At 37.6% G+C, this 24,322-nt stretch overlaps 1 protein-coding gene across 7 annotated transcripts in view; it reads right to left on the reverse strand.

Moving 5' to 3' along the window:
- Nucleotides 1-9,938: 9,938 nt before the first annotated feature.
- Nucleotides 9,939-24,322, reverse strand: part of LOC149242812 (UV-B-induced protein At3g17800, chloroplastic-like) — a 271,800-nt gene continuing 257,416 nt past the window's right edge. For all 7 annotated transcript variants that reach the window (XM_089374367.1, XM_089374365.1, XM_089374364.1 and 4 more), the window contains one exon: nt 9,939-10,962. In XM_089374367.1, the coding sequence (XP_089230493.1) occupies nt 10,125-10,962 (838 nt within the window). In that variant the 3' untranslated portion in view covers nt 9,939-10,124. The remainder of the gene's footprint in view (nt 10,963-24,322) is intronic.

A 24,322-nucleotide genomic window follows, 5' to 3' on the forward strand; every position in this document is an offset into this window, starting at 1 on the left:
TACTAGGCAACATGCCCCTTCACAATATACTAAGTATTTTTAACTATTACTTATTAATTATTTATATTCATAACAATTTTAAACAATGAAAAAAATTCAAAATTGTTTTTTAACTAACTTAATGGTATTGGGACGACTCTTTAATGCTATTTGAAGATTTATTGTATTTCTTTCATTTTTAAAAGAGAAAATAGCTTAAGGTTTTATTCTCATATATGTATATAGACGCACACACTTGAAAAATGGTACAAGAATGTAAAAATGTAAAAAAATCTAATTAAATTATAGAACAAAATATGATAATAATAATGACAATACAATGTCACTTGTATATATAATTGAAAATAGTAAAATACATCATTGAGAATGTAAAAATGCATAACTTATGATTAATATATTAAAAAATATTATCTAATCTTAATAATAATGTCACAATCATAAACTTTTGTTCATGATTTAATTTTTCTAATTACAAAGTCAACTATTCAAACTTCAATGTTTTAGTTATAATTTAAATTATATACAATTGCAAACCATACTCAATTGCATTTAGCACATTAGATGTAAAACATTAATCCACGATCATTAATAATTAATAAGAACAATCAAGTCTTCTTCATGTGTTACACATAAACCCTCAATCAAAATGCTCTATAAAGACTCCATAACTCAACTTGTGGTTCACCTATTGGGTTTGTAATTGTAGACAGCTCCACACTTATTGGATTTCTAATTGTAGATGGTTCCACACATATTGAGCATCATGTCTAGATTAGTCGCATTTCTTATAATACTTTCCCTACACCTTGGGTATTTCCAAGTAAGAAGATAATAGTTGTTATGAAATTAGATCTTGAATATTTTCCTTCTTAGATCCTAATCGGATTCTCTTTACCAAATGAATAAAACCACAAAGTCCAATTCCTCTCGTAGGTTGAAGCACTAGCTACTTGTGAAGTAACCGCTTGTAGCTCTTGAGCATGCACACCATGAAGTTTCCATCCGACTATTGGATATTTTCAACAACCCCTGTCACCCAAAACCTTTATTTTGCCAAACTCACATTTACCCATGTGTAAATTGGTAAAATGAATTTGAGTGATGGTGTTTCAACTAAATCAAGATCTTAAATATTCTTTATTGTGGTTATCAATCCCTTCATGATCTCTATCATTTGAAGGTGGCCTCTTCTTTGTTTACTTAATATCATATAATTTGGGATTCAAAGATTGTTAAAGTGGTTATAGGGTCCAACCCCATAGCTACAAGGATTCATTGTAACCAACCGAGATGACCCTATAACAAGATGTTACATAACCGCTTTGTGTGGTTATGTATCCTTCTTATTCGAAGGTTTGACCCCTAAAATTATTGTTATGGGGGTCATTGTGAATAGGCATAGGGAGATATGCCTAAAATTATGGGGTTAACACGCCTATGGCACATTGGATATCTTAATCATAGGGGATACCCAAAACTCTATGGAGTCAATGTTAGGTGAGAGATTGGGGTCTTTCATCCAACACTCAAGCGCAGGGTAGAAGCACTTAGTCATGAACCTGGTGTGGTTTATGAATCCAATGTGAAGCACATGAACCCAAGGACTGGATGCATGCACACTGACTACACAATTTTTGGGGTGTCAAAACCTTGTGAGCTTAGGTCACACTCCGATGATGTTGCTCAACACTCTAAAACCTTCCTAATGGTGCGAACCACATGAACCCAAGGACTGGATGCATGCACACTGACTACACAAATATTATGTCGAAATTTCCCAACACTTGCATCTAGCCTCAATATTTTTAGGTCGAAAAGTTGGAGGAATTTTCTTATATGGCCATTTTGGTGGCATGTCCCAACTTGAAATTTTGGAGTCCATAACCTTCTAGATCCATTTTGAGGCATTAAACATTATTTTTCGGGGTGTCAAAACCTGTGAGCTTAGGTCACACTCCCATGATGTTGTTCGACACTCTAAAACCTTCCTAATGTTGTGAAAATCACCTCAAATAGAGCTCACATGAGAAATTTATGTCTCCCACAAATTGATCTACCTTCTTAACCAGCATGGTATGAGTGGATGCCACATCAATTCCCATTACTTATATGTGGAGCTAGCCACATGTGGAATTTAAAGAAGATTCCAGAAGGCCCAAAACCTTATCACAAGTAAGGGCTGAGAAAGTCCAAAACCTACCCCTAGATGGCTATTGAGCTATGTTGATATGGTTTGCTAGGAGGCGAAGGGGTTCCATTCTTTTGCATTGTACTTTTTCCATAGTTGAGCAAAATATCTAGGAGTGGTATTATCAAAGCATAACATAGGAGGATTTTGTAGCAATTGTTCTCCATAAAAGTGCCCATTGATTTGTATGTGCATTTTTATAATTGAAACAAAGAAACAATAGGATAGGAATCACGTTCTAGCTATGTTTTTTCTCGTATGGGGTTTCCAAAGATAATTGTGTTCATTTGTGTGGATGTTGTTTTTATGTGCATGTTCTTTCCATTTTTTATTTCAGTTATTTCTTAAACACAAACAAGGGTAGTAATTAATTCATCTGGAATCTAAGGAAATAAATTTGCATAGTATAATATTTCAAAATAGTATAAGTTGTGTTACGACAAATAGACCTTATGGAATATCCACAGTAGCTCACTGATCATATTCGTATCACAATGGTTTTCTTTGGAGTATTTATGGGAAAATGTAGGATCTGTGGATTAGCTTAAGAAAAAAATCACAAAACCTTAACATTTGCATATGAGTCTATTCATAACCCTTGAGATCTAGCAAAAGAGAGATGTATGAGGTTGGAAGAGCATATTGTTGGCATCTCTTGCAATATGGCACTCCTCAAGGTGGCTTTAGCAAGCAACTTGGACTATATGGTGAGGTTGCATGCTCTAATTCAGATATTGGATCGAAGGGGAAAATGGGAGAAAATGAAGACCCAAAAAAGGAATGGAGGAAACAGCGCAAGAAAGAGCAACCAAGTTCCAATGCATTTACCCCTTTCACATTAATTATTTAAAATGGTAGCTAAATTATATATCAAGTCATACCAAGGTGATGTAATTGCACTAAATTTGAATCATTGGTTGCAACAATTAGAGGTCGATTTCAGTGTCCACCATATATGAGAAAAGTATAAGATTTCATTTGTCGAGCTGAAATTAGAGGGCCATGCGTGGGAAAGCCACATAGAGACACTTAGGTTGAAGGGTGATTTACCAATAATTAAGTCTCATTAAGTCTCAATTTTACCCTATTGAGCATGTAGAGGACTAATGGATCAATTGACATTACTTTACACAAAGACGAGAAGAATGTGCAAGAGTACACCACCGAATTCAAGAAGATGGATATCATGTATATCTCCCAAGAACCTAGATGTACTCAAGTATTTGGAGGGTCTACAAAATAATTCGGGGAAACAAGTGATGCTCTTCAAGCTCATGGCAGATGATGAGGCCTATGTGCAAGCACAATTTCTAAAGAGTATAGGCCACAAAAAAGGCATCCAAGTGGTTCCAAGCATAAAAACCACCAATATGCTTCCAAGGAGGGAAAGATAAAGTGGAAAGGGGAAGACAAGAAAAAAACCACTATACATCAATGCAAGGATCCAAGTAACCATTGCAATATCGATGGTTGCATTGAAAAAACCTATTGGAAACTACATCCACAATTGAACACAAAGAATCGTAAGGATGCCAACACCAAGAACCTTCTAGTCACAGATTCAAGCAATTGGAAAGAGAACTTAGCTGTGAATGAGAGGATTGTATACACTTCAGTGCAGAATAAAGGGAATTTGAGTAACCTTCATTATAAGGAAGAAGAGATGACCAAAATCTTCCATATAAAGTTCTATGTCAAGAAGACCAATGTCAATTCCCTATTTGATTCTAATTCATGGGTCAATATCATAGCAATCGACCCATTCGAGAAGCACGGGTTAGAGGTTCATGATCGTCCAAGCCTATGCCCATTGGGGTGGGTGAACAAGAATGCAAAAATCAAGGTCACAAAATAGTGTTAAATCAAATTTGTTTATATGCAGGGTTTATTAATGAAGTTAAGTTAGACGTTGTACTCTTTGACGTGTGTGGTGTAGTGTTTAGAAGCCCCTACATGTATATGAAGGATGCAATCTTCATGCGGAGAACAAACTAGTACTACCTAATCAAGGATGGGAATTCCTATATAATCAACGCACACAAAGGTAATTTGAAGATATCACTAGTAAGTGCCAACCAAACCTATAAGTTGGTTAGTTTCAATGAGAAACGTGTTTTGTTTTTCTTAAGAGAGAATCAACAATGTGATGAATTAGTAAGGGCAAAGGCATCCTTTGATGGTTGTATTAAAGAGAAAAAAATAGTAGTTGAAGGAGTTGTTATAGGCATATAGAGGCATGTTCCAAAAGCCTAATGGGTTACCACTTAAAAGGGATGTGGAGCACCAAATACAACTATTGTATGACTCCCCAGTATTCAATATTGGGTTGTATAAACAATATGTTTTGGAAAAAGAGCAAGTGAAGACGCAGTTGACGTAGCTACTATAATACGGAGTGATTCGATAAATCACCTCACCTTGTGGGGCACCTATCATTATCATGCCCAAGAAGGATGGGACTTGGAGGATGTGTCTCAACTACAAGGCATTGAATAATATTACACTCAAAAGTTGGTACCCTTTGCCCAAGATTGATAATCTATTGGACCAATTGCACCATGCCAAGTACTTCAGCAAGCTATATGCCACAATACCACAAGTTATATGCCAAAGAAGAAGACACTTAAAAGGCCACCTTCAAGGCAAGGACAGGTTTGTATAAATGGTTGGCATGCCATTTGGTTTATGTAATTCATCAGCTACATTTACAAGACTGGCTAATGATGTATTAGATTCATTTGTCATAATATATTTGGATGATATATTGGTTTATAGTTCTACCTAAGAGGAGTATATCTCACATCGCATACAAGTGTTAGAGACTAAAAAATCACCAATTGCTAGCAAACATCAAGAAATGTGAGTTTGCTCAACAGTCATTGATATATTTGGGGTATGTGATTGGTGGAGAGGAACTCAAGATAACTCATGCTAAGATGGCCATCATCATAAAATGTCCAATTCCTACAAATTCTATTGGATTTAAGAGCTTTGTTGGGGCAACAAAGTGCCTACGGAAGATCATAACATCAATTTCAGTGGTAATTGCACCAACTCCATGACATAACAACAACTGGTAATATTTTCCAATGGGGGAAGAATTAGCATAAGGATTTTGACAAACTGAAATGCAAGATTACTAAAACCCTAGTTCTAGCATTACCAAACTTGCAAAAACATTTTGAACTGGAGACAAATGCAATTGGGTATGTTATGGGAGTAGTCTTGATGCAAGGAGATAATCCAATTTGATATCATTTAAAATTGTTTCAAGGGGGAGTCTTAAACTACCCTACCTATCATAAGGAACTATGTGCCTTGGTACAAGTTGTTAAGAAGTGGAAACATATTTAATGGGCAAGGAAACCATCATCCACACAAATCAACAACCACTATAGTGTTTATATGCATAGAGTAATCTTCAACAAGCTAGATATTATAAGTGGATGGCATTATTACAGTGGTTTCATCTAGTCATCTAGTACAAGAATGACATCACTAATAAGTTGGAAAACATGTTATCAAGGTCACCCACAACCAAGATTTCAGCATTAAAAACTCTTATGCACATAAAGCCTTTTACCCATCTTGCATATGAAGAGGCATAAACCCAAAATGAGGACTTCAAGAAGGTGTTTAAGTGACTACTAGGTTAAATTCATGTAAAAGAAGGTAACAGCAAGGCTACCTACCATCTCCAACATGGGTTCAAATAGTGTCCCTAAAGGTGAAAGATTATAGCTTATCATAAAGGCTCACACCTCTAAGGTTGTAGAACATTTTGGTGTTAGAAAGACAGTTGCTAATTTTCAAAGGTATGTGTACTAGAATGCAGATGTAGCATAGTATATCAGAGGATACTTATTTTGTTGTACAAGAACGCCAAAAAACAACAAACAAAGTTTATACCATCCCTTATATGTACTCATTTGTGGGTACTTTACCAACAACACGAAAGGGACATGTCTATTTAATTCCAATAATTAATGCGTTTAGCAAATTGTGCATTCTAAAGCCTTCTAAGAAAACCATCAAAGGGCAAGAAATAATGAAAATGTTATTTGAATAGGTCAGAGTGCACTTTGGAATACCAAGGAACATCATCTTGGACAAGGATACCAAATTTCTCAATACCTTTTGAACTACACTTTGGCAGAAGATGGACACTATATTGAAGACATCTATAGCATTCCATCTACAAACAAATGGGTAGACAAAAGTAGTCAATAGGACTTTGGTACAACTTTTAAGGGTTACAATTAAAAGCATACGAATACCTAAGATAAAAATCTAATTTTTATCCAACACTCTTATAACAAAGTAGCCCACACTTACTAGTAAGTCCCCTTTTGAAATTCGTTGAGTGTTTGTTGCCTTCACCTGTGAATGTTGTAGATTGACAAGAAGGAACGAAAAAAGGCATCATTGAAAAGCATTAAGATCAAAAAAGTTTACTTAAAATACTAGACGAATCCATTCACAAGTACAAGAAACATTGAATAAGTCACAGGAAAGATACAAGGCTCAACATGACTAACATAGAACAAAGAAATCATATAGAGTGGGAGTCCTAGTAATAAAATCAAAGCTCTACAATATGAACCTTTTGAGGTATTAGAGAAAGTGGAAGATAACACCTACAAACTCAGTATACACCTATACATGTGCATTTACTCGATAGTAAATGTGGATAATTTAAAACTATATGAGCCTTCTATGTTTGATCAATAGGAGCAAGTGCTACCTACCATAGTGCACTTAGCCACAGATGCTCATGTAGAGTTGGTAGACGACACGATTCTTTAGAGAGAATGACCTTAGCAAATTGGGTTGAAAGAGCAACTTCCAAACAAAGCAAAATGGTAATCCAAGGAGAAAGTCAAGGAAAATTTTCTTCACCTCATTTAGTAGAACTTTGGGGGACCAAAAGCCTCCCTAAATGGGAAAGTATTATCTCGATTGGATTATCATATTATTTGTGATCTATCTCGACATTGTCTAGGTGGAAAAATTGGAGGAGTTTACGTGTATGATCCATTTTGGTGCAAGTCTCCATCTGAGGAATTGAGGTCCAAAACCTTCTGAAGCCATTTTGAGGCATCAAACAATATTTTTGGAGGGGCAAAACTTTATAGCTCACATCACCACAACCTTGTTCTACACTCCAAGGCCTTTCCAATGGTGTGAAAACCACCTCCACTGAAGCTCGCATGCAAAAGTTATGTCTGCTACAAGTTGACCTACCTTGTTGACCACAATGGTATGAGTGAATGTCACATCAACTCCCATTACTGACATATGTGGGGCTAGCCACATGTGGACTTTCAAAAAGATCCTAGAAGGTCCAAAACCTTATCACAATTAAGGGTAAGGAATCAAAAGCCTACCCCTAGATGACTATCAAGCTATGTTAAATACTAGGTTGTTAAGAGAAAGGCTTCCATTCTTTTCCATTCTACTTGTTCCATAACTGAACAAAGCCTCTAGAGGTATTTTTCAAAGCATAACAAAGGAGAAATCTATAGCAACCTTTTAGGCCACATTGTTAAAGGTATCTCTTAGGAGCGCCCGTTCCTTGTATGTGCATTTTTATAACTAAAAAGCAATGAGAATCTATAGCAACCTTTTAGGCCACATTGTTAAAGGTATCTCTTAGGAGCGCCCGTTCCTTGTATGTGCATTTTTATAACTAAAAAGCAATGAGAAGATGGGCCTCACTTTCTAGCTCAATTTTCTCCCATATTGGGTTTCTCGTGATAAACCTTTTGTTCATTTGTGTGGATAGTGTTTTTATGTGCTTGTTTTTTTCCATTTTTTATTTCAGTTATTTCATAAATTCGAACAAAGCTAGTAATTTATGAATCTAGAATCTACAAAAATATGTTTGCAAAATTTAAGATTTTAGAATATTATAAGATATGTTGTGATGAATTGTTCTAGTGAAATACACACAGCAGATTACAGATCAATAAGACAAAATAGCACTGAAAATTATCCTTATTGGCATGGAAACATCTTCTCAAGATTATTGAATCTAATTTCTGTATAATAATAATCAAATTTAAGGTCGCAGCCCTCATAGATGCCAAATTGATGTATAAAACACCCTTATTTGTGAGACAAGTAACCCCAAACAACAAATTGACTACTTAATTTATAGAGGTGTAAAAACTTCAACCCGTCTAGAGTAAAAACTACACTTAATTTACCACTTGACCATGGAAAAAATGAACCTAATTTACCTCTTGACCACAACACACTTGATAAAAGATTCTACATTATTGCTAATAAGACCTCCATATTGAATTGAAAAGATAATTTCACATTGTTGCTGATAAGACCTCCCATTGTGCATTAAGATGACTTGCTGAATCACTTGTATAAATATGAAATCTACATGAAAAATGCTTCAAAAATAATACATCAGCCATAAATTCATACATGAGACCCCAAAGAAATGTAAAAATTCACGTACATACAGAGGCACTTATCTGCCATCTTGAGACCCCTCCCAGCCTCCCTCAGACCCAGAGTGGGTGGTGCTTGTCTTTAAGAGGAAGAGAAACGTGTTTGTCCATGGCAAGGTTGTGAATTTGAAACGCCAGAATACAACATGTGCAAGACTTCCGTTCTCATGCTCCCAGAATTTTGTATTTTGCTTCTCCAGGCTCCTCCTGGTAGAACTTGTGAGCATTTTGGCACATACGACCAAGGTGTCTATAGACTTCCCTTTTCAGAATTTCTGAGACTAGACCAATAACTCCAAAGAGCCTACTAGTGATGATTATTTTCATGCCCTTGGCGGCTTATGGCAGCGATCATCTAAGCACTCTAGGGGACAAAAACTGGCCCAGAAAGCAGTGTTTTGCTGGTGCTTCCACCATTTTCCTAAGGTTTCCAATTGCTTGACGTTTTTATTCACTTGGGACAAGCTTTTGATCCTTTTATGTCGTTTCAAAGGAGTAAGAGTCTAGTTAAGGCTTGAATTTCCTGGGCATTCAGGTCCATATGTAGTATTGGGCAATTAATCACCTTACAGCGAACCTTGAAGCCTCCAGTTTTCAAGTTCCCAACCTATTCAGGTCCGTATGTCCTATTGACCAGTTCACTGCATATGATAAGTCACAAAAACGTTGCCTCCATTGAAGACCACATAAGCACTTATCTCTGTGGCCCATTTCAGCTTCCTGAGTTTCTTATATATCAGTGTAGGTAGATTAGCTAAACCTCGTTATTCAATCTATAAGGAGGTCTCTCAAGTCTTAACATATTCTATAAGCTTGGAAACCTAATTGCTAATCCTATAAAATTCCCCATGTTTGATTATCTGATTGAATTATACAAGCTCAGCAACCTGCAGCTGATCCTGTGAGATCTCCCCATTTTGGCATATCAAATGGTACTGGTCCACCAAACCCCAAAAGAACCCACCAACCAGAATTGCACAAGCTTGGCAACTTGTATGCAGTGAGAGAATTTTGTAAGATCTTGTTTTGGCATATGGAATGGTATTGTTCCATAACCACCTACACACCTCACCCCCAGAATTCTATAAGTTCAGCAACAAGTGGTTAGCCCCGTGAAGTGAGATCTCTCTTCTTTGGCATATGGAATGGTACTGGCCCACCAGCCACCAAACACTCCAGCTCCTCCCCTCAAAATGAGAAAAACCAGAGGGATTTTTGGGTTATGTTTGTAATATTTTTAACTTAGATTTGCTCAAATTTACACTTGACATAAACACAACGAATAAAGGATCCCACTTCAAACTTTGCAAATGACTTCTGAAATTGCATCATCATTCTATATACTGTACAGATATGTTACAAAGAAAAATTAGACAAGGGAATCCTTGACAACAGAAGAAAAACACGCCCATAGGAGTATTATACATTTTTTCAACATTTCCATTTCTTATAGCAGATGCCTGGCAGACTCAGTTATCAGAGAGTGTGTATATGGAATCAACGTAGCCTTCCACGTCCCAAAGGAAAGAACCAAACGCAACAGCCTCCAACAGTAGCCTCCTCAAACTGGAATATGTTAACCTGAGTACATCATCATTTGCAAAATTTATCGTTCCATCTGCTGCAACATGTACAACTGACCTTCCAAAGAGAGCTTCAGCATGTTTCTCAACCATGTTTACACTTTCGTTTGTTCTCATCATTGCACATCTTTGTAAACTCTCTGCATCAAAAGACATTATGTAGTCTCTTAACTGCTTAGGTCTAGTTCTAGTTTCCACCAAGGAGGATGTAAATGGGTCTGCCACAGGAACAGCATCTACATCCTTACCAGGGAGACGCTCAGTCCTGGTAAAGAAATTACTTTCTCCCAAGTGCAAAAGATATTTCTTTACATCATCTGCATCAGACAAATAAGAATATATTGCCTCTAAATTCATTTCCAGCTGATATCTCTGTTCTGCTCTTCTCAAAAAATAGCCATACATTATGGTAGCAGCATAAACTCGTCCAAGGGTTAGTCTATCAATCTCAGTTATTGTGTGATTATCAACAATATTCAATTTGCCTCTTCGGCCTAGAATCCGGGATATATGCTCTCTGATCATGTCAAGCATCTCTGGGGTATGAATAGATTCTAGTTCTTCATCTTTTGGCAGCCAGGTATCTACCTTTCCATTTTCCATACATGACACTAGTCTGGGCACCATTGGTACATTGAGCTCCACAAACTTCTGAACAATTAGCATATATATAACCTCTACAGCTGCAGTCTGGCATTCATATGCTTTTAATTCTGCTATCTTCCTGATAAAGAAAACAACTGTGAGAAAGGATGCCAAATTAAATTTAATGAGTTATACTTGCATCATAATTCCTTGTGAGTGAATTACGTCACAGAAATGGGCAAGATATGAGTGTCGCCTCTTACACTCTGCATGAAACATGCAAAGAAGATCAATTCTGCCACAGATTAAGAAACAAAACCATGATATAATATTTTTCCAAAATATCTGAAGAAGATCCTTTCAAGAAAACTAGAACTTCTCCAGGCTTATGAAAAACAGTCAGTATAGTGGTAACAAACTTGTGCATTCAACACACTTTAACATTTAACAAAAACATGCATGTAAGCTGAGCTCCATGGCAAATAATTGCTGAGTGGCATTTTTCCATTAACAGCTAGGATTTTATTTTGATATTTCCCGGAATTGGCACCAGCGGTTCCTACGCATTCTAGCTAGTGTACACTTTTATCACAGAAGTCTTCTGATGACTGTTCACTAATATTTGGCAACCAATACATTTGACATTTAAATTTTTCTGATTGAAACTGCTAAAGTGGCCACTTTTATGATGGCAAGAAAAATTCTAAAAGTCTTTCGATGCAGAAATAAAGCCCTTTCACTAGTTGAGGAGTCTTTGAAATGTCGAAAGATAGTATCAATTAAAAAAAATAACAAATCTTCAAAAACAGAAACGATAGAAAACATATGAGAAAGTTTTAACCACTTGGGATCATCTAAGGCATCGAGGGTGAAGCTCTTAAGGAGTAAAGGAATGTTGTTCCCTCATGCGTGGCATATGAGATGAGCCCTCCAATGAGTACTGTGGATCAATGTTTTAAAAGTCAGAATTGAACTCAGAACTGGCTGAGGGACCAACTGCCTTGTATCAGACTCAGAACAGGCCAAGGATCTGACCAGATTCAGATGGGAATTGGACCATTTTATGAACCAGTTTATGAAAATCTACATAAAATATGAAAATTTTAATCGAAATATATATATTCATGTACATCAATGTAAATCCAAGATCCCAAACCATAGAGGCTATTGCTCAAATTGGACTCTTTGCTTAAGTGAATTTTATCTCCCAAGATGTACTCCATAACTCTAAGTACAAGAATTTTATGTTAGTTAACAACATTTTTGAATTATCTTCTTGACTCTTCATTGATCTGAGTCTAAAGGTTATAACGAAAAAAAAATTATGATTTATCCTCCCCCTGACTGTTCTGAGTCTAAAGGTTATAACGAAAAAAAAATTATGATTTATCCTCCCCCTGACTGTTCTTGATTCAAGCGTTCTTGATTCAAGATGATAGTCCACAGGTTTTCAACTTCCAGGGACTGCTGCCTCCTTCAGGGTTGAAGGCAGAGGCTTCATTTTTTTCCCCTAAATTCTAAAGCCCATTTCATGCAATTTCCACTAGTTACCAGCATAGATTCATCTTAAGTACGGATCTAACATGAGCCAAGAGGGATCAAATTTGTTCACGTGCAAATTTCTTTAGAATGCAAAATACAATGTGTAATTTTTCATTGTTTAAATTGTATTTTTGAATGCTATATAGAGTATATATAGGACCAAATAGACGTTTTAACCATAAAAACTTATTTTTTTCACGATATATACATAAGTTTTTAAAATAGAATATAATATATACATAACTGACATTAAAATATTTTTACATAACATGTGCATGGAGACATTTTATCGCGGAAAATTGAAATGGTTTTTTTATTAACATATTTTTAAGTATATGTCAACGTTAATTCGTATTAAAATATTTTATTGATAACCCACATTGAATATTTTTTTATATACAGCAATAAATATTTTATTTTAACAGTTTTTTCTCTATATATAAATATATTAAAGTTGATATCGACATAAATTAGTTAACATAGATCTTCAAATAGTTTATTTATATGTTAAGGTTTAAACATCTTACTCGCACATTTTTTTTATTTCTAATTACTTTACAGCATATTCATTTTTTTTATTATAGCTGACATTATTTTTCTAATTACTTTACAACATATTCATTTTTTTTTATTATAGCAAACATTATTTTTCTATTTAGAGAGTATTTTTTTAAGGGGCTCGTGTCAACTTAACGGACGGACAGACAGACTTACACATCCCCTCATACTGGGTTGTAGAATGAGCCTCTCGGCTCAATCATGGTATCAGTGAATCAATCCCCACTCCACAATAAATATGCTAATGGAAATGGCAACACTCAACTTCCACAGCTAGCTAAATGGAAGACATTGAATTTTTCCTTCACTCTCAATCCCCTACTTCTGCTTTTCGATATGAATCAAAAAAAAAATTTAAATGGATTTTATAGGCAACCTGTCCTAGACCCCACATGGCTTGTCCTAGACCAGTTCAGTGTGGAACCAGTTTGAGGCCCAGTTTGGAGCACCTTTAAATGTCTCTCCAACCAAACCATCCATTTCTACTTCCAGTTTTACTTTTTAATCACCGCTATAGATTCACAGAGGCTACTTCAACAATTCAAGAAAATGTGATGGGTGATTAAGGCCATTTTATGCAGTTATCCGTGTTGTTATGCCCCTGCTACTATTTTATTATCTCTTGGTGTGTTGGCCACGATCTCCAGGTTTAGGACACTGTTGGGTATCATTCATGTTGATGTTTATAGCTCAGACAGGTGCTTCTGCATAGGCTAGGTGTCAAGCATGCAAAAGATGTTTAAAATCGTCTTTAGGTGTTTGTTCATGAGGGAAGTCTAACTTAGGAAAAGCAGATTAATTAATTTAACTGATTAATGTTGAATATTGCGCTAAGTTTCTAAGGTTAAATAATTTAATTACTTAAGTGAATTAGATCAAATTTCTACCGTTGATCTAAGTGCGTTAGGAATTAATCTTAGTCATCTATTACTTTGGAGATTGGGTGTTAGGCATTTCGCTCAAGATGAAATTATAAAAGAAGCCCAAGGGAGAGCATGAAGACACATTGAATCTTTGGGAGAGCAATTTTCTCAAGTGTGAGTGAGATACTCAAAGCTGAAGAGAAGAAGAAGAGAGTGCAGCAAAGAGATTTCAGCAAGACGAAGTCGGGCCGAGATCTTGAAAAGTGAGGAGGCTGAGTTGCAATGGAAGTTTGCGCAGGGGGTCATACAACCTAAGAGAGAGAGGCTGATTTCTCTAGTGCACAGGGGACCATACAGGTGGCCAAGAACAAAATTCCAGCAGGCCAAAATTTCCAGGTGGTGTAATATCCAGGTTTTAAATTGTTGTATTTTCTATGTATACTCTAAGGTTTATTTTGCTTGGTAAAGGAGGGCCCTAGTTTTCCAGAGTAATAGAAAAGTGAAGGAGAATTTGTTGGGAAAATATTTCTGCTGCAAAATTGTAGAGTTAAAATACTAATGTATTATTTTCAGCAGTTTTGAGAAAAAAGATTGTTAACATTGGCAACTAGGGCCAAATTCCACCTTGGGACAGCTCATTTGATGGAGATGATTATTGCATTCGATTCCTCTTTCCTAGAGGTCCAAAATTGATATAAAGATCATCTCATTCAGACAAGCAGAAGTGTGATTTTGAATCTATCCCCACACGTGCAAATTGATCAGGGCGGCCTCATCATTATGTAGGCTCAAGAAGCCCAATGGATGTGTCTCTTCACCCACAATGATGTGTATAAATAGAAGAGACCTCACACCTCATTTGGACATCCATCACTCATACATTCTTCTCTCTTTCTTCATCAGATTGGTTCGTACAGCTTGGGCAGCTTCTCTCTCTCTCTCACACGTGCGGCTAGGAAGACAGAATTTCTGGGCTAAATCACAGAACCAAAATTGCAGAACTTCAAACAGTTTGACCAATGTTGACCGAGGCTGTTTTGACAAGTTTTGACTGCAGTTTTGAGGACAGAATTTCGATTTACTTAGGCTGCATTGACTGGCACAAAAATCGATATTTTCTGGGCTGTTTGACTTTTGTTGGCCTCAGGCCTGTTTGACTGGAGAGTTGACCACAAGTTGACCGAGTTTGACCAAGACTTTTGTGACTGTTTGGGTTGACTTTGACCACTGCTGGAGGCCAAATTTGACTGCCTTTGACTGAGCTTCAAAGGAGGTGTTCCACTGTTGTTTTGACTAAAGTTAACTTTCTGGTTAGGGCTGAAGTTTGACTGCAGTTGACTGCAGAATTTGATATGGCTGATTTAACTTTGTATTGGACTAGTCAATTTGACTTTTGTACTCTCTCTCTCTCTGCTTAACTATTGAATAATAATAAGAAAAATTGATCAAAGGGTTTTCCCCACATTGGGGTTTTTCCCTGGCATCCGCCAAATCCAGTGTTCTCTTGTCTTGGCTTGTCTGCTGCGATTTTGTTTTATATTCTATCTGCATTCATTGTCAATGTGATTAATGGCTAATGTGATTGCTAATGAAAATAATTGGAAATTGTTATTGCACTGCTAGAGGAACATTGAAGTAAATTGTGCTAGGCATAGAACATACCATTGTTATCTAAAGTTAACATGGCAAAGCTAAGAAAATTATTGTAGATTCCATTCACAAGCCTTTGGTTGCCTATATTTCTGATTTGGAAACATCTAAGGAGATTTATGATAAGCTGGTTGGTATGTTCAAAGTAAACAATGCAAATCAAGTCCTCTTTCACAAGAACAAGTTGAAAGACATCAAGATGGATAGAGGAGACTCCATTCAATCCTACTTCATGAGGATTACCGAAATCAAGAATGATCTCCTATCTATTGGAGAAGGGAGCTCACTCTTATTGCACTTGGAAGTCTTACAACAACTTGGGATGTGTTCAACACCACCATCCTCAACAATGATAGGATTTCAGGTTTTGATGAATTATTGGCTAGATGCACTCAAGAAGAAATAAGGATGATGGAGAGAGATAAGCCCTCAAATGGAAATGATCCCACCACTTTCTCCGCTCATGCTAAAAGGAAGAACAATGCTTGTCCAAGAAAGGATTTAAGTCGCAATTCAAAGAAGGAAGAAAAGGAAGGTGCTACAATTGTAACAGATTTGGCCACTATGCTGATGATAACAACGACCACAACAACTACAAAGGCAATGGAAATCAAAGGAACAAGTTCAACAACAGAGGAAAGAGGAATCCTCCCGCTGCTCGATATGGAAATGGTCGTCCTCCCAAAAGGTCGAGAAACCCCAAGTATGAGGAAACTGATGTTGTAGATAAGCAAAAAGAAGTTTATCTTATTTCTGCCCTCACCACTGCCTCTCCTCCAGATACATTGGATCATTGGTTGATTGATAGTGGTGCCTCAAGGCACTTCACTGGGTACAAAGAGGCCCTTTCAAATTTGGTTGAAAAGAAGACTAACTTGCAAATCATACTTGGAGATAATGCCACCTATCCATTGAGAGGCATAGGCACCATCACTCTTCACTTGAATCAACGTCAAACCATCCATCTACAAGAAGTATTGTATGTGCCCAATTTGAAGAAAAACCTGGTATCTATTTCTGCGATGGAAGATAAAGGCTTCAAGGTAGCATTTGTTGATGGAAAGGTACGTCTTTGGCAAAGAAACCCCAAAGATGCATTTACACTTGGATTTAGGGTTGATGGTCTTTATCAAGTTGGAGGAAGTCCTTTGGGAGCCATGTCTTGCGACACTTCTCTTCAATCTAAATTGTGGCACCAGAGATTTGCCCACCTTCATTACAAAGCCTTACCTGGGGTAAGGAAGATGGTCACAGGTATGCCCGATTTCAACATGAATCATGAAGGTGTTTGTCAGGGTTGTGCAGCTGGAAAACATACAAGAGGACCATTCCCTTCAAGTGAAAGTCAAACTACTGATATTCTTCAATTGGTCCATTCTGATCTATCAAGTATGTTTCCTGTAACATCTTTGGGAGGATACTTGTACTATGCAATTTTTGTGGATGACTTCTCTCGCAAAACATGGATCTATTTCTTGAAGAAGAAGGATGAAGTGTTCAAATGGTTCCGCTCTTTCAAAGCCTTGGTCGAAAATCAAACAGGGAAGAAGATCAAAATATTGAGGACTGATAATGGAACCGAATATGAGTCAAATGAATTCAATGACTATTGTAGAGAAGCTGGCATTAAGAGGGAGACCACTACTGCATATACTCCTGAGCAAAATGGAGTTGCCAAAAGGAAGAATCGAACAATCATAGAAGCTACCCATGCTATGCTTCATGACCAAGGCCTATCGAAGTTCTTATGGGGAGAAGCTACCAACACTATTGTATATGTTCAAAATAGGTGCCTGCATCAAGCATTGGACTTCAAGAAACCCGAAGAAGTTTTCATGGTAAGAAACTTGATGTTTCTCAATTTAGAATATTTGGTTGTCCTGTATATTTTCATGTGCCTAAAGAGAAGGGAAACAAGTTGGGAGCTTGCAAGAAGAATGGAAACTTTGTGGGCTACAGTGAAAACCCAAAGACATATAGAATCTCTGTGCCTGGTCAAAGAGAAGTGGAAATAAGTCATGATGTCACCTTCGATGAAGATTCTGCCCTTGGGAAAGTCAAAGATCTTCCTATCCCTAGGAAGGGAAATGATGATGATGCAAAAAAGAAGGATGAATCTCCGACAGATGATCTGATGCCCAATGTTGAAGCCCTAATGGATCCCATTGATCCACCTCCTATTGAGCCCTCTACTTTAAGGAAAAGACCTTTGTGGCCCAAAGACACTCTCGAAGATGCTGAAAAACATATTGCTCCAAGAGGGACATTTCGTGAAAGTAAGAAGCCCACTAGGTATCAAGGATACCTTGCTGCCATGAGTACCATTGTTCAATTTGAGCCTTATTCGTTCGAAGAAGCCGTGAAACATCAAGTATGGAAGAATGTGATGAATGAGTACGAATCCATCATGAAAAATGATGTCTGGGATGTGGTTCCTAGACCAAAGGACAAGTCAGTTGTCACTTCAAAATGGCTTTACAAAATCAAACATGGAGTTGATGGGAGTGTTCAAAAGTTCAAGGCCAGGTTCGTTGCTCGAGGCTTCTCTCAAAAAGGAGTGGACTATGACGAGATATTTGCACCGGTTACCCAATATACCACTATACATTCGATTATACCTCTTGCAACCTCTCAAGGATGGAGCCTACACCAAATGGATGTCAAAATTGCCTTCTTGCATGGCTCGCTTAAGGAGGAAGTCTATGTAGAGCAACCTGAGGGGTTCGAAGTTCAAGATCGAAAGACACATGTATGTAGATTGAAGAAATCCCTCTATGAGTTGAAGTAAGCCCCTAGGGCTTAGTATGAGGATTGATAGCTATCTTATGAAGCTAGGTTTTACAAAGAGTGAAGTTGACCCAAACCTATACTTCAAGGTTGAAAAGGACAAGCCTCTCATTCTGGTCCTTTATGTGGATGATCTTTTTCTGACAGGTGCAGACCCTCTCATTTATCAATGCAAGAGGGAGTTGGCTTCCAAATTCGAGATGAAGGACCTAGGTTTGATGCACTACTTCCTAGGCTTGGAGGTTTGGCAAAAGCCAGGTGAAATTTTCCTTTCTCAAGGAAAATACATTGTGAAGCTACTCGAGAGATGTAGGTTGGTGGATTGCAAGACCATGCCTACTCCAATAGAACTCAACTTCAAGAAGCTATGTTGAAGTGTTGTTGGGCCCGAATTGGAGAAACTTTCCGAATATAGACAACTTATCGGAGCCCTGATGTTCTTGATAAACTCTTGTCCCAACATATGCTTCGTTGTGAACACGTTGAGTCAATTTATGGTCAAGACTCATCACATACATTGGATTGTTGCTAAGAATCTCTTGAGATATCTCCGAGGCACAATCTATTATGCACTGAGATTCACTGTCAGAAGTTTGAGGTTGCATGGATATACAGATGTTGACTAGGCTGGCAATGTGGTAGATCGTAAGAGCACGTCTGGATGTTGCTTCTCATTGGGATCTGCTTCAATTTCTTGGATAAGCAGGCAGCAGAAATCGATTGCACTAAGCATCGCTGAGGTCGAATATATTGTAGAGAGTATGGCCTATTGTGAAGCTATGTTGTTGAGGAAGCTCTTTGGTGATCTATTTGAACACATGTTGGATAACACAGTGATCTACTGCGACAACCAAAGTGGGATTCGCCTTTCAAAGAATCTTGTGTTCCACGACCGCTCCAAGCACATTGATATCAAGTACCACTTTATCCGGGATATGGTACAGTGGGGAGCAATAAGGCTCCAACACATCAGGACTGATGAGCAGGTCGCAGATATCCTCACAAATCCTTTGGGGAAGGTCAAATTCTTAGCATTCCGAGATAGACTTGGAGTCGTGGAAAGACCCTCCCATGAGGGTCCCGCTTGAGTTGAACACTGAGCTTTGGGAGCTCCTGGGGGCTTGTGGTACTTCTTGGAGCTATGAGCAACCATAGGGTGAATGGTTCACCTTCCCCTAGTGGTGTGCTATGTACAAGGTGAGTGGTTCACCTTCCCCTAGTGGTGCGCTATAAACAGGGTGAGTAGTTCACCTTCCCCTATGATATCCCATGATGGTTGTTTGAAGGTGCTCAATACCTCCTTCATCTCCCTAATCCCTAAACAAGACAATTCTCAAACTCCAGACAAGTTTAGACCCATGGCTTTGTGCAATGTCGTGTGTGTAGGGTGAGTGGTTCACCTTCCCCTACGATTGACATATGCATAGGATGAGTGGTTCACCTTCTCCTATGGCATATGAGTAGGATGAGTGGTTCACCTTCTCTTGTTGATGCCCCAGCATACATCCTACCCATGTAGACCGAAACTCATGGGAAGTACCTCTCATCTAGCCAATGAGTTGGGAAACGTGCATAGGGACCATAGCACTACCGATGGACACATAGCGTATTGTTGTACTCCCTATGTCTAGGATGCATTGTGTTCAACAACTTGATCTGGGATCAACTAAGGACTGACCTTTGTCAATGGAGAGTGGTAAGATCTTGTGACTCACTTTCGATCAATTCTTCTTCATTATTACTTCATGGTTCAGCAGAGATGACAGAGATGGTACATGACGGCAGGATGGCATGATGACGACAGATGGATTGGCATGTGGAGTTCTCCCTAGTTGAGAGGGAGTGTTAAAATTGGAAACTAGGGCCAAATTCCACCTTGGGACAGCTCATTTGATGGAGATGATTATTGCATTGGATTCCTCTTTTCGAGAGGTCCAAGACTGATATAAAGATCATCTCATTCGAACAAGCAAAAGTATGATTTTGAATTTATGCCCACACATGTGCAAATTGATCAAGTCGGCTTCATCATTATGTAGGCTCAAGAAGCCCAATGGATGTGTCTTTTCACCCACAATGATGTGTATAAATAAAAGAGACCTCACACCTCATTGGAACATCCATCGCTCACACATTCTTCTCTCTTTCTTTATCAGATTGGTTCGTATAGCTGGGGCAACTTCTCTCTCTCTCTCTCACACGTGCGGCTAGGAAGACGTAATTTCTGAGCTAAATCACAAAACCCAAATTGCAGAATTTTAGATAGTTTGACCAGCGTTGACTGAGGTTGTTTTGACCAGTTTTGACTGTGGTTTTGAGGGCAGAATTTCAATTTCCTTATGCCACATTAACTGGCACAGAAATGAAGATTTTCTGGGTTGTTTGATGAAGCAAAAAAATTAGTTAGATTAGGTTATTATTTAATATTTAGTTAAATTAGATGAAAGGGCACGATCATAAGATCATGCCCTTTCCCCAAAGGGTGCCTGGCTTATATACCACCATGGACACCCTTTGGGGAAAGGGCATGATCTTATGATCGTGCCCTTTCATCTAATTTAACTAAATATTAAATAATAACCTAATCTAACTAATTTTTTACATAACATTGCCTTCCTCTCAAAAGAATGCTTTGTCCTCAAAGCATACGCAACGACGGATGTTGTTGACAAAATGCTTCATTCTCCCAAGAAGCGTCTTCTTCGGTAAGTCCTTCCACTTGATTATATATTCCAAGATGATCAAGGTCCCACACTTTAAAAGGTCTTGGATTAATCTCTCAATTTCCGTTTTTTGGTGATGTGAATATCGGTATGGCTTGATGTTGACGGGGTCTGATCTTGCCTTGACTTCTATTGTATGCTCAATTTCCCTATTAGGTGGCATCTTCATAGGTAGGTCTTGAAATACTTTTTCATGCTTCCGAATCAGATCTTGTATCTCTGGTGACTCTTCTCTGGTCATATTTGCAGATAACATTTCTAATTGGTGACATTGTATTGCATAAGCAGGTGCTCTTCTTCGACTCAGCTTCATCATCTGAGATGATGATACAACTTGATTTTCTGGTGCTTGGAATCCATGTAGTTTGTACTTCTGACCTCCCCATTTGAATTTTATAAATTGTACTTGATGGTTGGCAGCATAAGTACCTAAAGTTCGTAGCCATTGGATACCTAAGACTACATCTACTCCTCCTAATGGTACTGTGAAGAATGGAGACTCTAGATTAAAGTCTTGAATCTGCAAATTGACCTTATGGCATTTCCCTACCTTTTCAATCTTCTTACCATTAGCTACCATCACTTTCATGTTTGGTAAGGGAAATGAAATGATATTGAGTCTCTTTGCCACGGTTGCATCTAAAAAATTGTGTGTGCTTCCAGAGTCGATGAGAACCACTACGTTGTTCTTCTTTATGTGTCCTTTTAACCTTAAAGTCTGAGGTTGTGATATACCTGTCATAGCTGATAATGACACTTGCGGAATACTTCCGTCATCTAATTCTGGTGAGAATTCTGGGGCGTCTTCTGTGTCTTCTATGTCATAATCTTCACTGTTTGAATCATTGGTTGCTTCACACTTATATAGGTTCTTTGGTTCTTTTCCTTTAGCACATCTATGTTTGGGGTCCCATTTCTCACCACAGCGTTTACATTTTCCCTCTTTTATCCTTTGTATTTCCACATTAGACTTTTCATCTTCACGACGATGTGGTGGAACATATCTTGTATTATTTGAGTCCACATACTGGGGTATCCTTCGTCTTGCATAAGTTTTTTCCACCTTTGACCAAAATATTGGTTCGGATTTCCTTTCGGCTGTTTTTGCTTTTCGTCTTGCTACTTCTATAGATGTAATGTCATGCATCTCAAGTTCTGCTTGTAAATGGGCTTTGAGTCCCGAGATGTATGACTGAATTAGACGAGATTCTGATAACCCAGGTACTCGTGTTACTAAGGTCTCCCATTCTTGAGTGTATTCGTCCACACTTCCTTTTTGTCGTAACTTGATGAGTTTTGAAAAGAACTCTTCTTCTCTTACACCTTGGAATCTTTTAAAGAATGCATCTTTAAATTTTCTCCAGCTAATGACATGTGTTGTTTTTTTCCACCACATATACCAGTTATATGCTTCTCCTTCCATTTTCATGGATGCATGCCTGAGCTTTTCATCATCGTCATTGATGTCATATATCTCAAAGTATTCTTCTGCTTTATTTATCCACGCAACATTGTTTTTTTCGTTTCCATCGAATTTAGGCATCTCGACTTTTGCCCTTCGCTGGTATGTTGCTACTGGTTGAGCGAAAAAAGGGTGTTGATTGGTAAAGTTATCCTAGAGTTGCTTGTTTGTAAAGGCCGTGTTACTTGCTTCTTGGTGGGGTGTCGCTAATTTTCTTGGGGATTCAGCCTTTTCATGAGAATCTGTTGACTTTGTTGAATCTGATGAGAGGTGTTCTTGATTCTCTTCACTTTCTTTTAATAGCTCTTCGGGTGTACAATTTGACCTTTTACACAGAAGTCTCAGCATTGTTAAGGCATCTCTGAGGTTTACTTCTGTTTGGACATGTTGACTTTCCATCTTTATCTCTATTCAATTTGTCGTATCTTGAAGATTTTTGATTTTGTCTGCTTGCTCCCCAAGCTTGCTCTCGAATTCATTTAATCTTTTATTGACCTCGTTGTGGTTGTTATTTATCTTATGCTCTGCGTCCAACAATTTTTTTTGAAAATCCACCATTGTCATTGTCGACATTGAGCGGGTTTGCGGCAGCGTGTATTTATTTGCCAGCTAAAATATTTTTCCTTCCTTTCTTTCTTTTTATAAATTAATTAAAATAAATTTTATACATATAAATTTTAATTAATTAAAATAAATTAAATTAATTAAATTAACTTTTTATATATATAAAACTTTTAATTAATTAAAATAAATTTAATTAATTAAATTATATATGTTATATATAATATATAATATATATATATATATATATATATATATATATATATATGTTATATATATTATATATAAATAAACGTTTAATTATATATGTAATATTTAAACGTATGATATATAATATATGTTATATATGATATATGATATGATATATGCTATATATGATATATATGATATATGTTACGTTCACCCCAAGCGTTACGACCAATGCCTCCAGCGGATATTACCGCAGAACCTGGGCAATTTTCAGCGTGGGTACGGATAGCGGATGGCAGAACAGGGGCAGGGTGTGCTGTAGACTGCGTACAGGTGCGGAAGACTGCAGACTATGATGCTTGAACAGCGTGGGTTGTGGAAGCTACGGTGGGCAGAGATGGACGTGCTGTGGCACGATACAATGCAGCGAAATGGCAGACAGCGGAACAGTGATGAATATGTGCGGATGGCCAGCGGACAGGGGCAGCGGAGCAATACGGTCTATACAGCGGACAACAGAGTCAGCGGATGTACAGCCGAAGAATCGACCTGCTCTGATACCAGATGAAGCAAAAAACTTTTGATACGCAGAAAAATGTATATATAAAAATATGTATAATTGATTAATTGACAGATGATGCTATTACAATTGCGGGTGCCTGGCTTATATACCGCCATGGACACCCTTTGGGGAAAGGGCATGATCTTATGATCGTGCCCTTTCATCTAATTTAACTAAATATTAAATAATAACCTAATCTAACTAATTTTTTACATAACATTTGACTTGCATTGACCGTATGCATGTTTGACCACAGAGTTGACCAAGACTTTTGTGACTGTTTTGCATTGACTTTGACCATTGTTGGAGGCTGAATTTGACTGCCTTTGATCGAGCTTCAAAGAAGGTGTTCTACTATTGTTTTGACTAAGGTTGACTTTCTAGTTAGGGTTGAAGTTTGACTGCAGAATTTGACACAACTCATTTAACTTTGCATTGGGCTAGTCAATTTGACTTTTATACTCTCTCTCTCTATCTCTCTCTCTTTGCTGAACTATTGAATAAAATAAGAAGAATTGATGAAAGGGTTTTCCCCACATTGGGGTTTTTTCCTGGCATCCGCCAAAAATCCGATGTTCTCTTATCTTGGCTTGTCTTCTACA

Source organism: Pinus tabuliformis, chromosome 8, assembly GCF_031772625.1.
Source record: "Pinus tabuliformis cultivar Carrire ecotype Pingquan chromosome 8, CPIR1, whole genome shotgun sequence".
NCBI classification, from domain to species: domain Eukaryota; kingdom Viridiplantae; phylum Streptophyta; class Pinopsida; order Pinales; family Pinaceae; genus Pinus; species Pinus tabuliformis.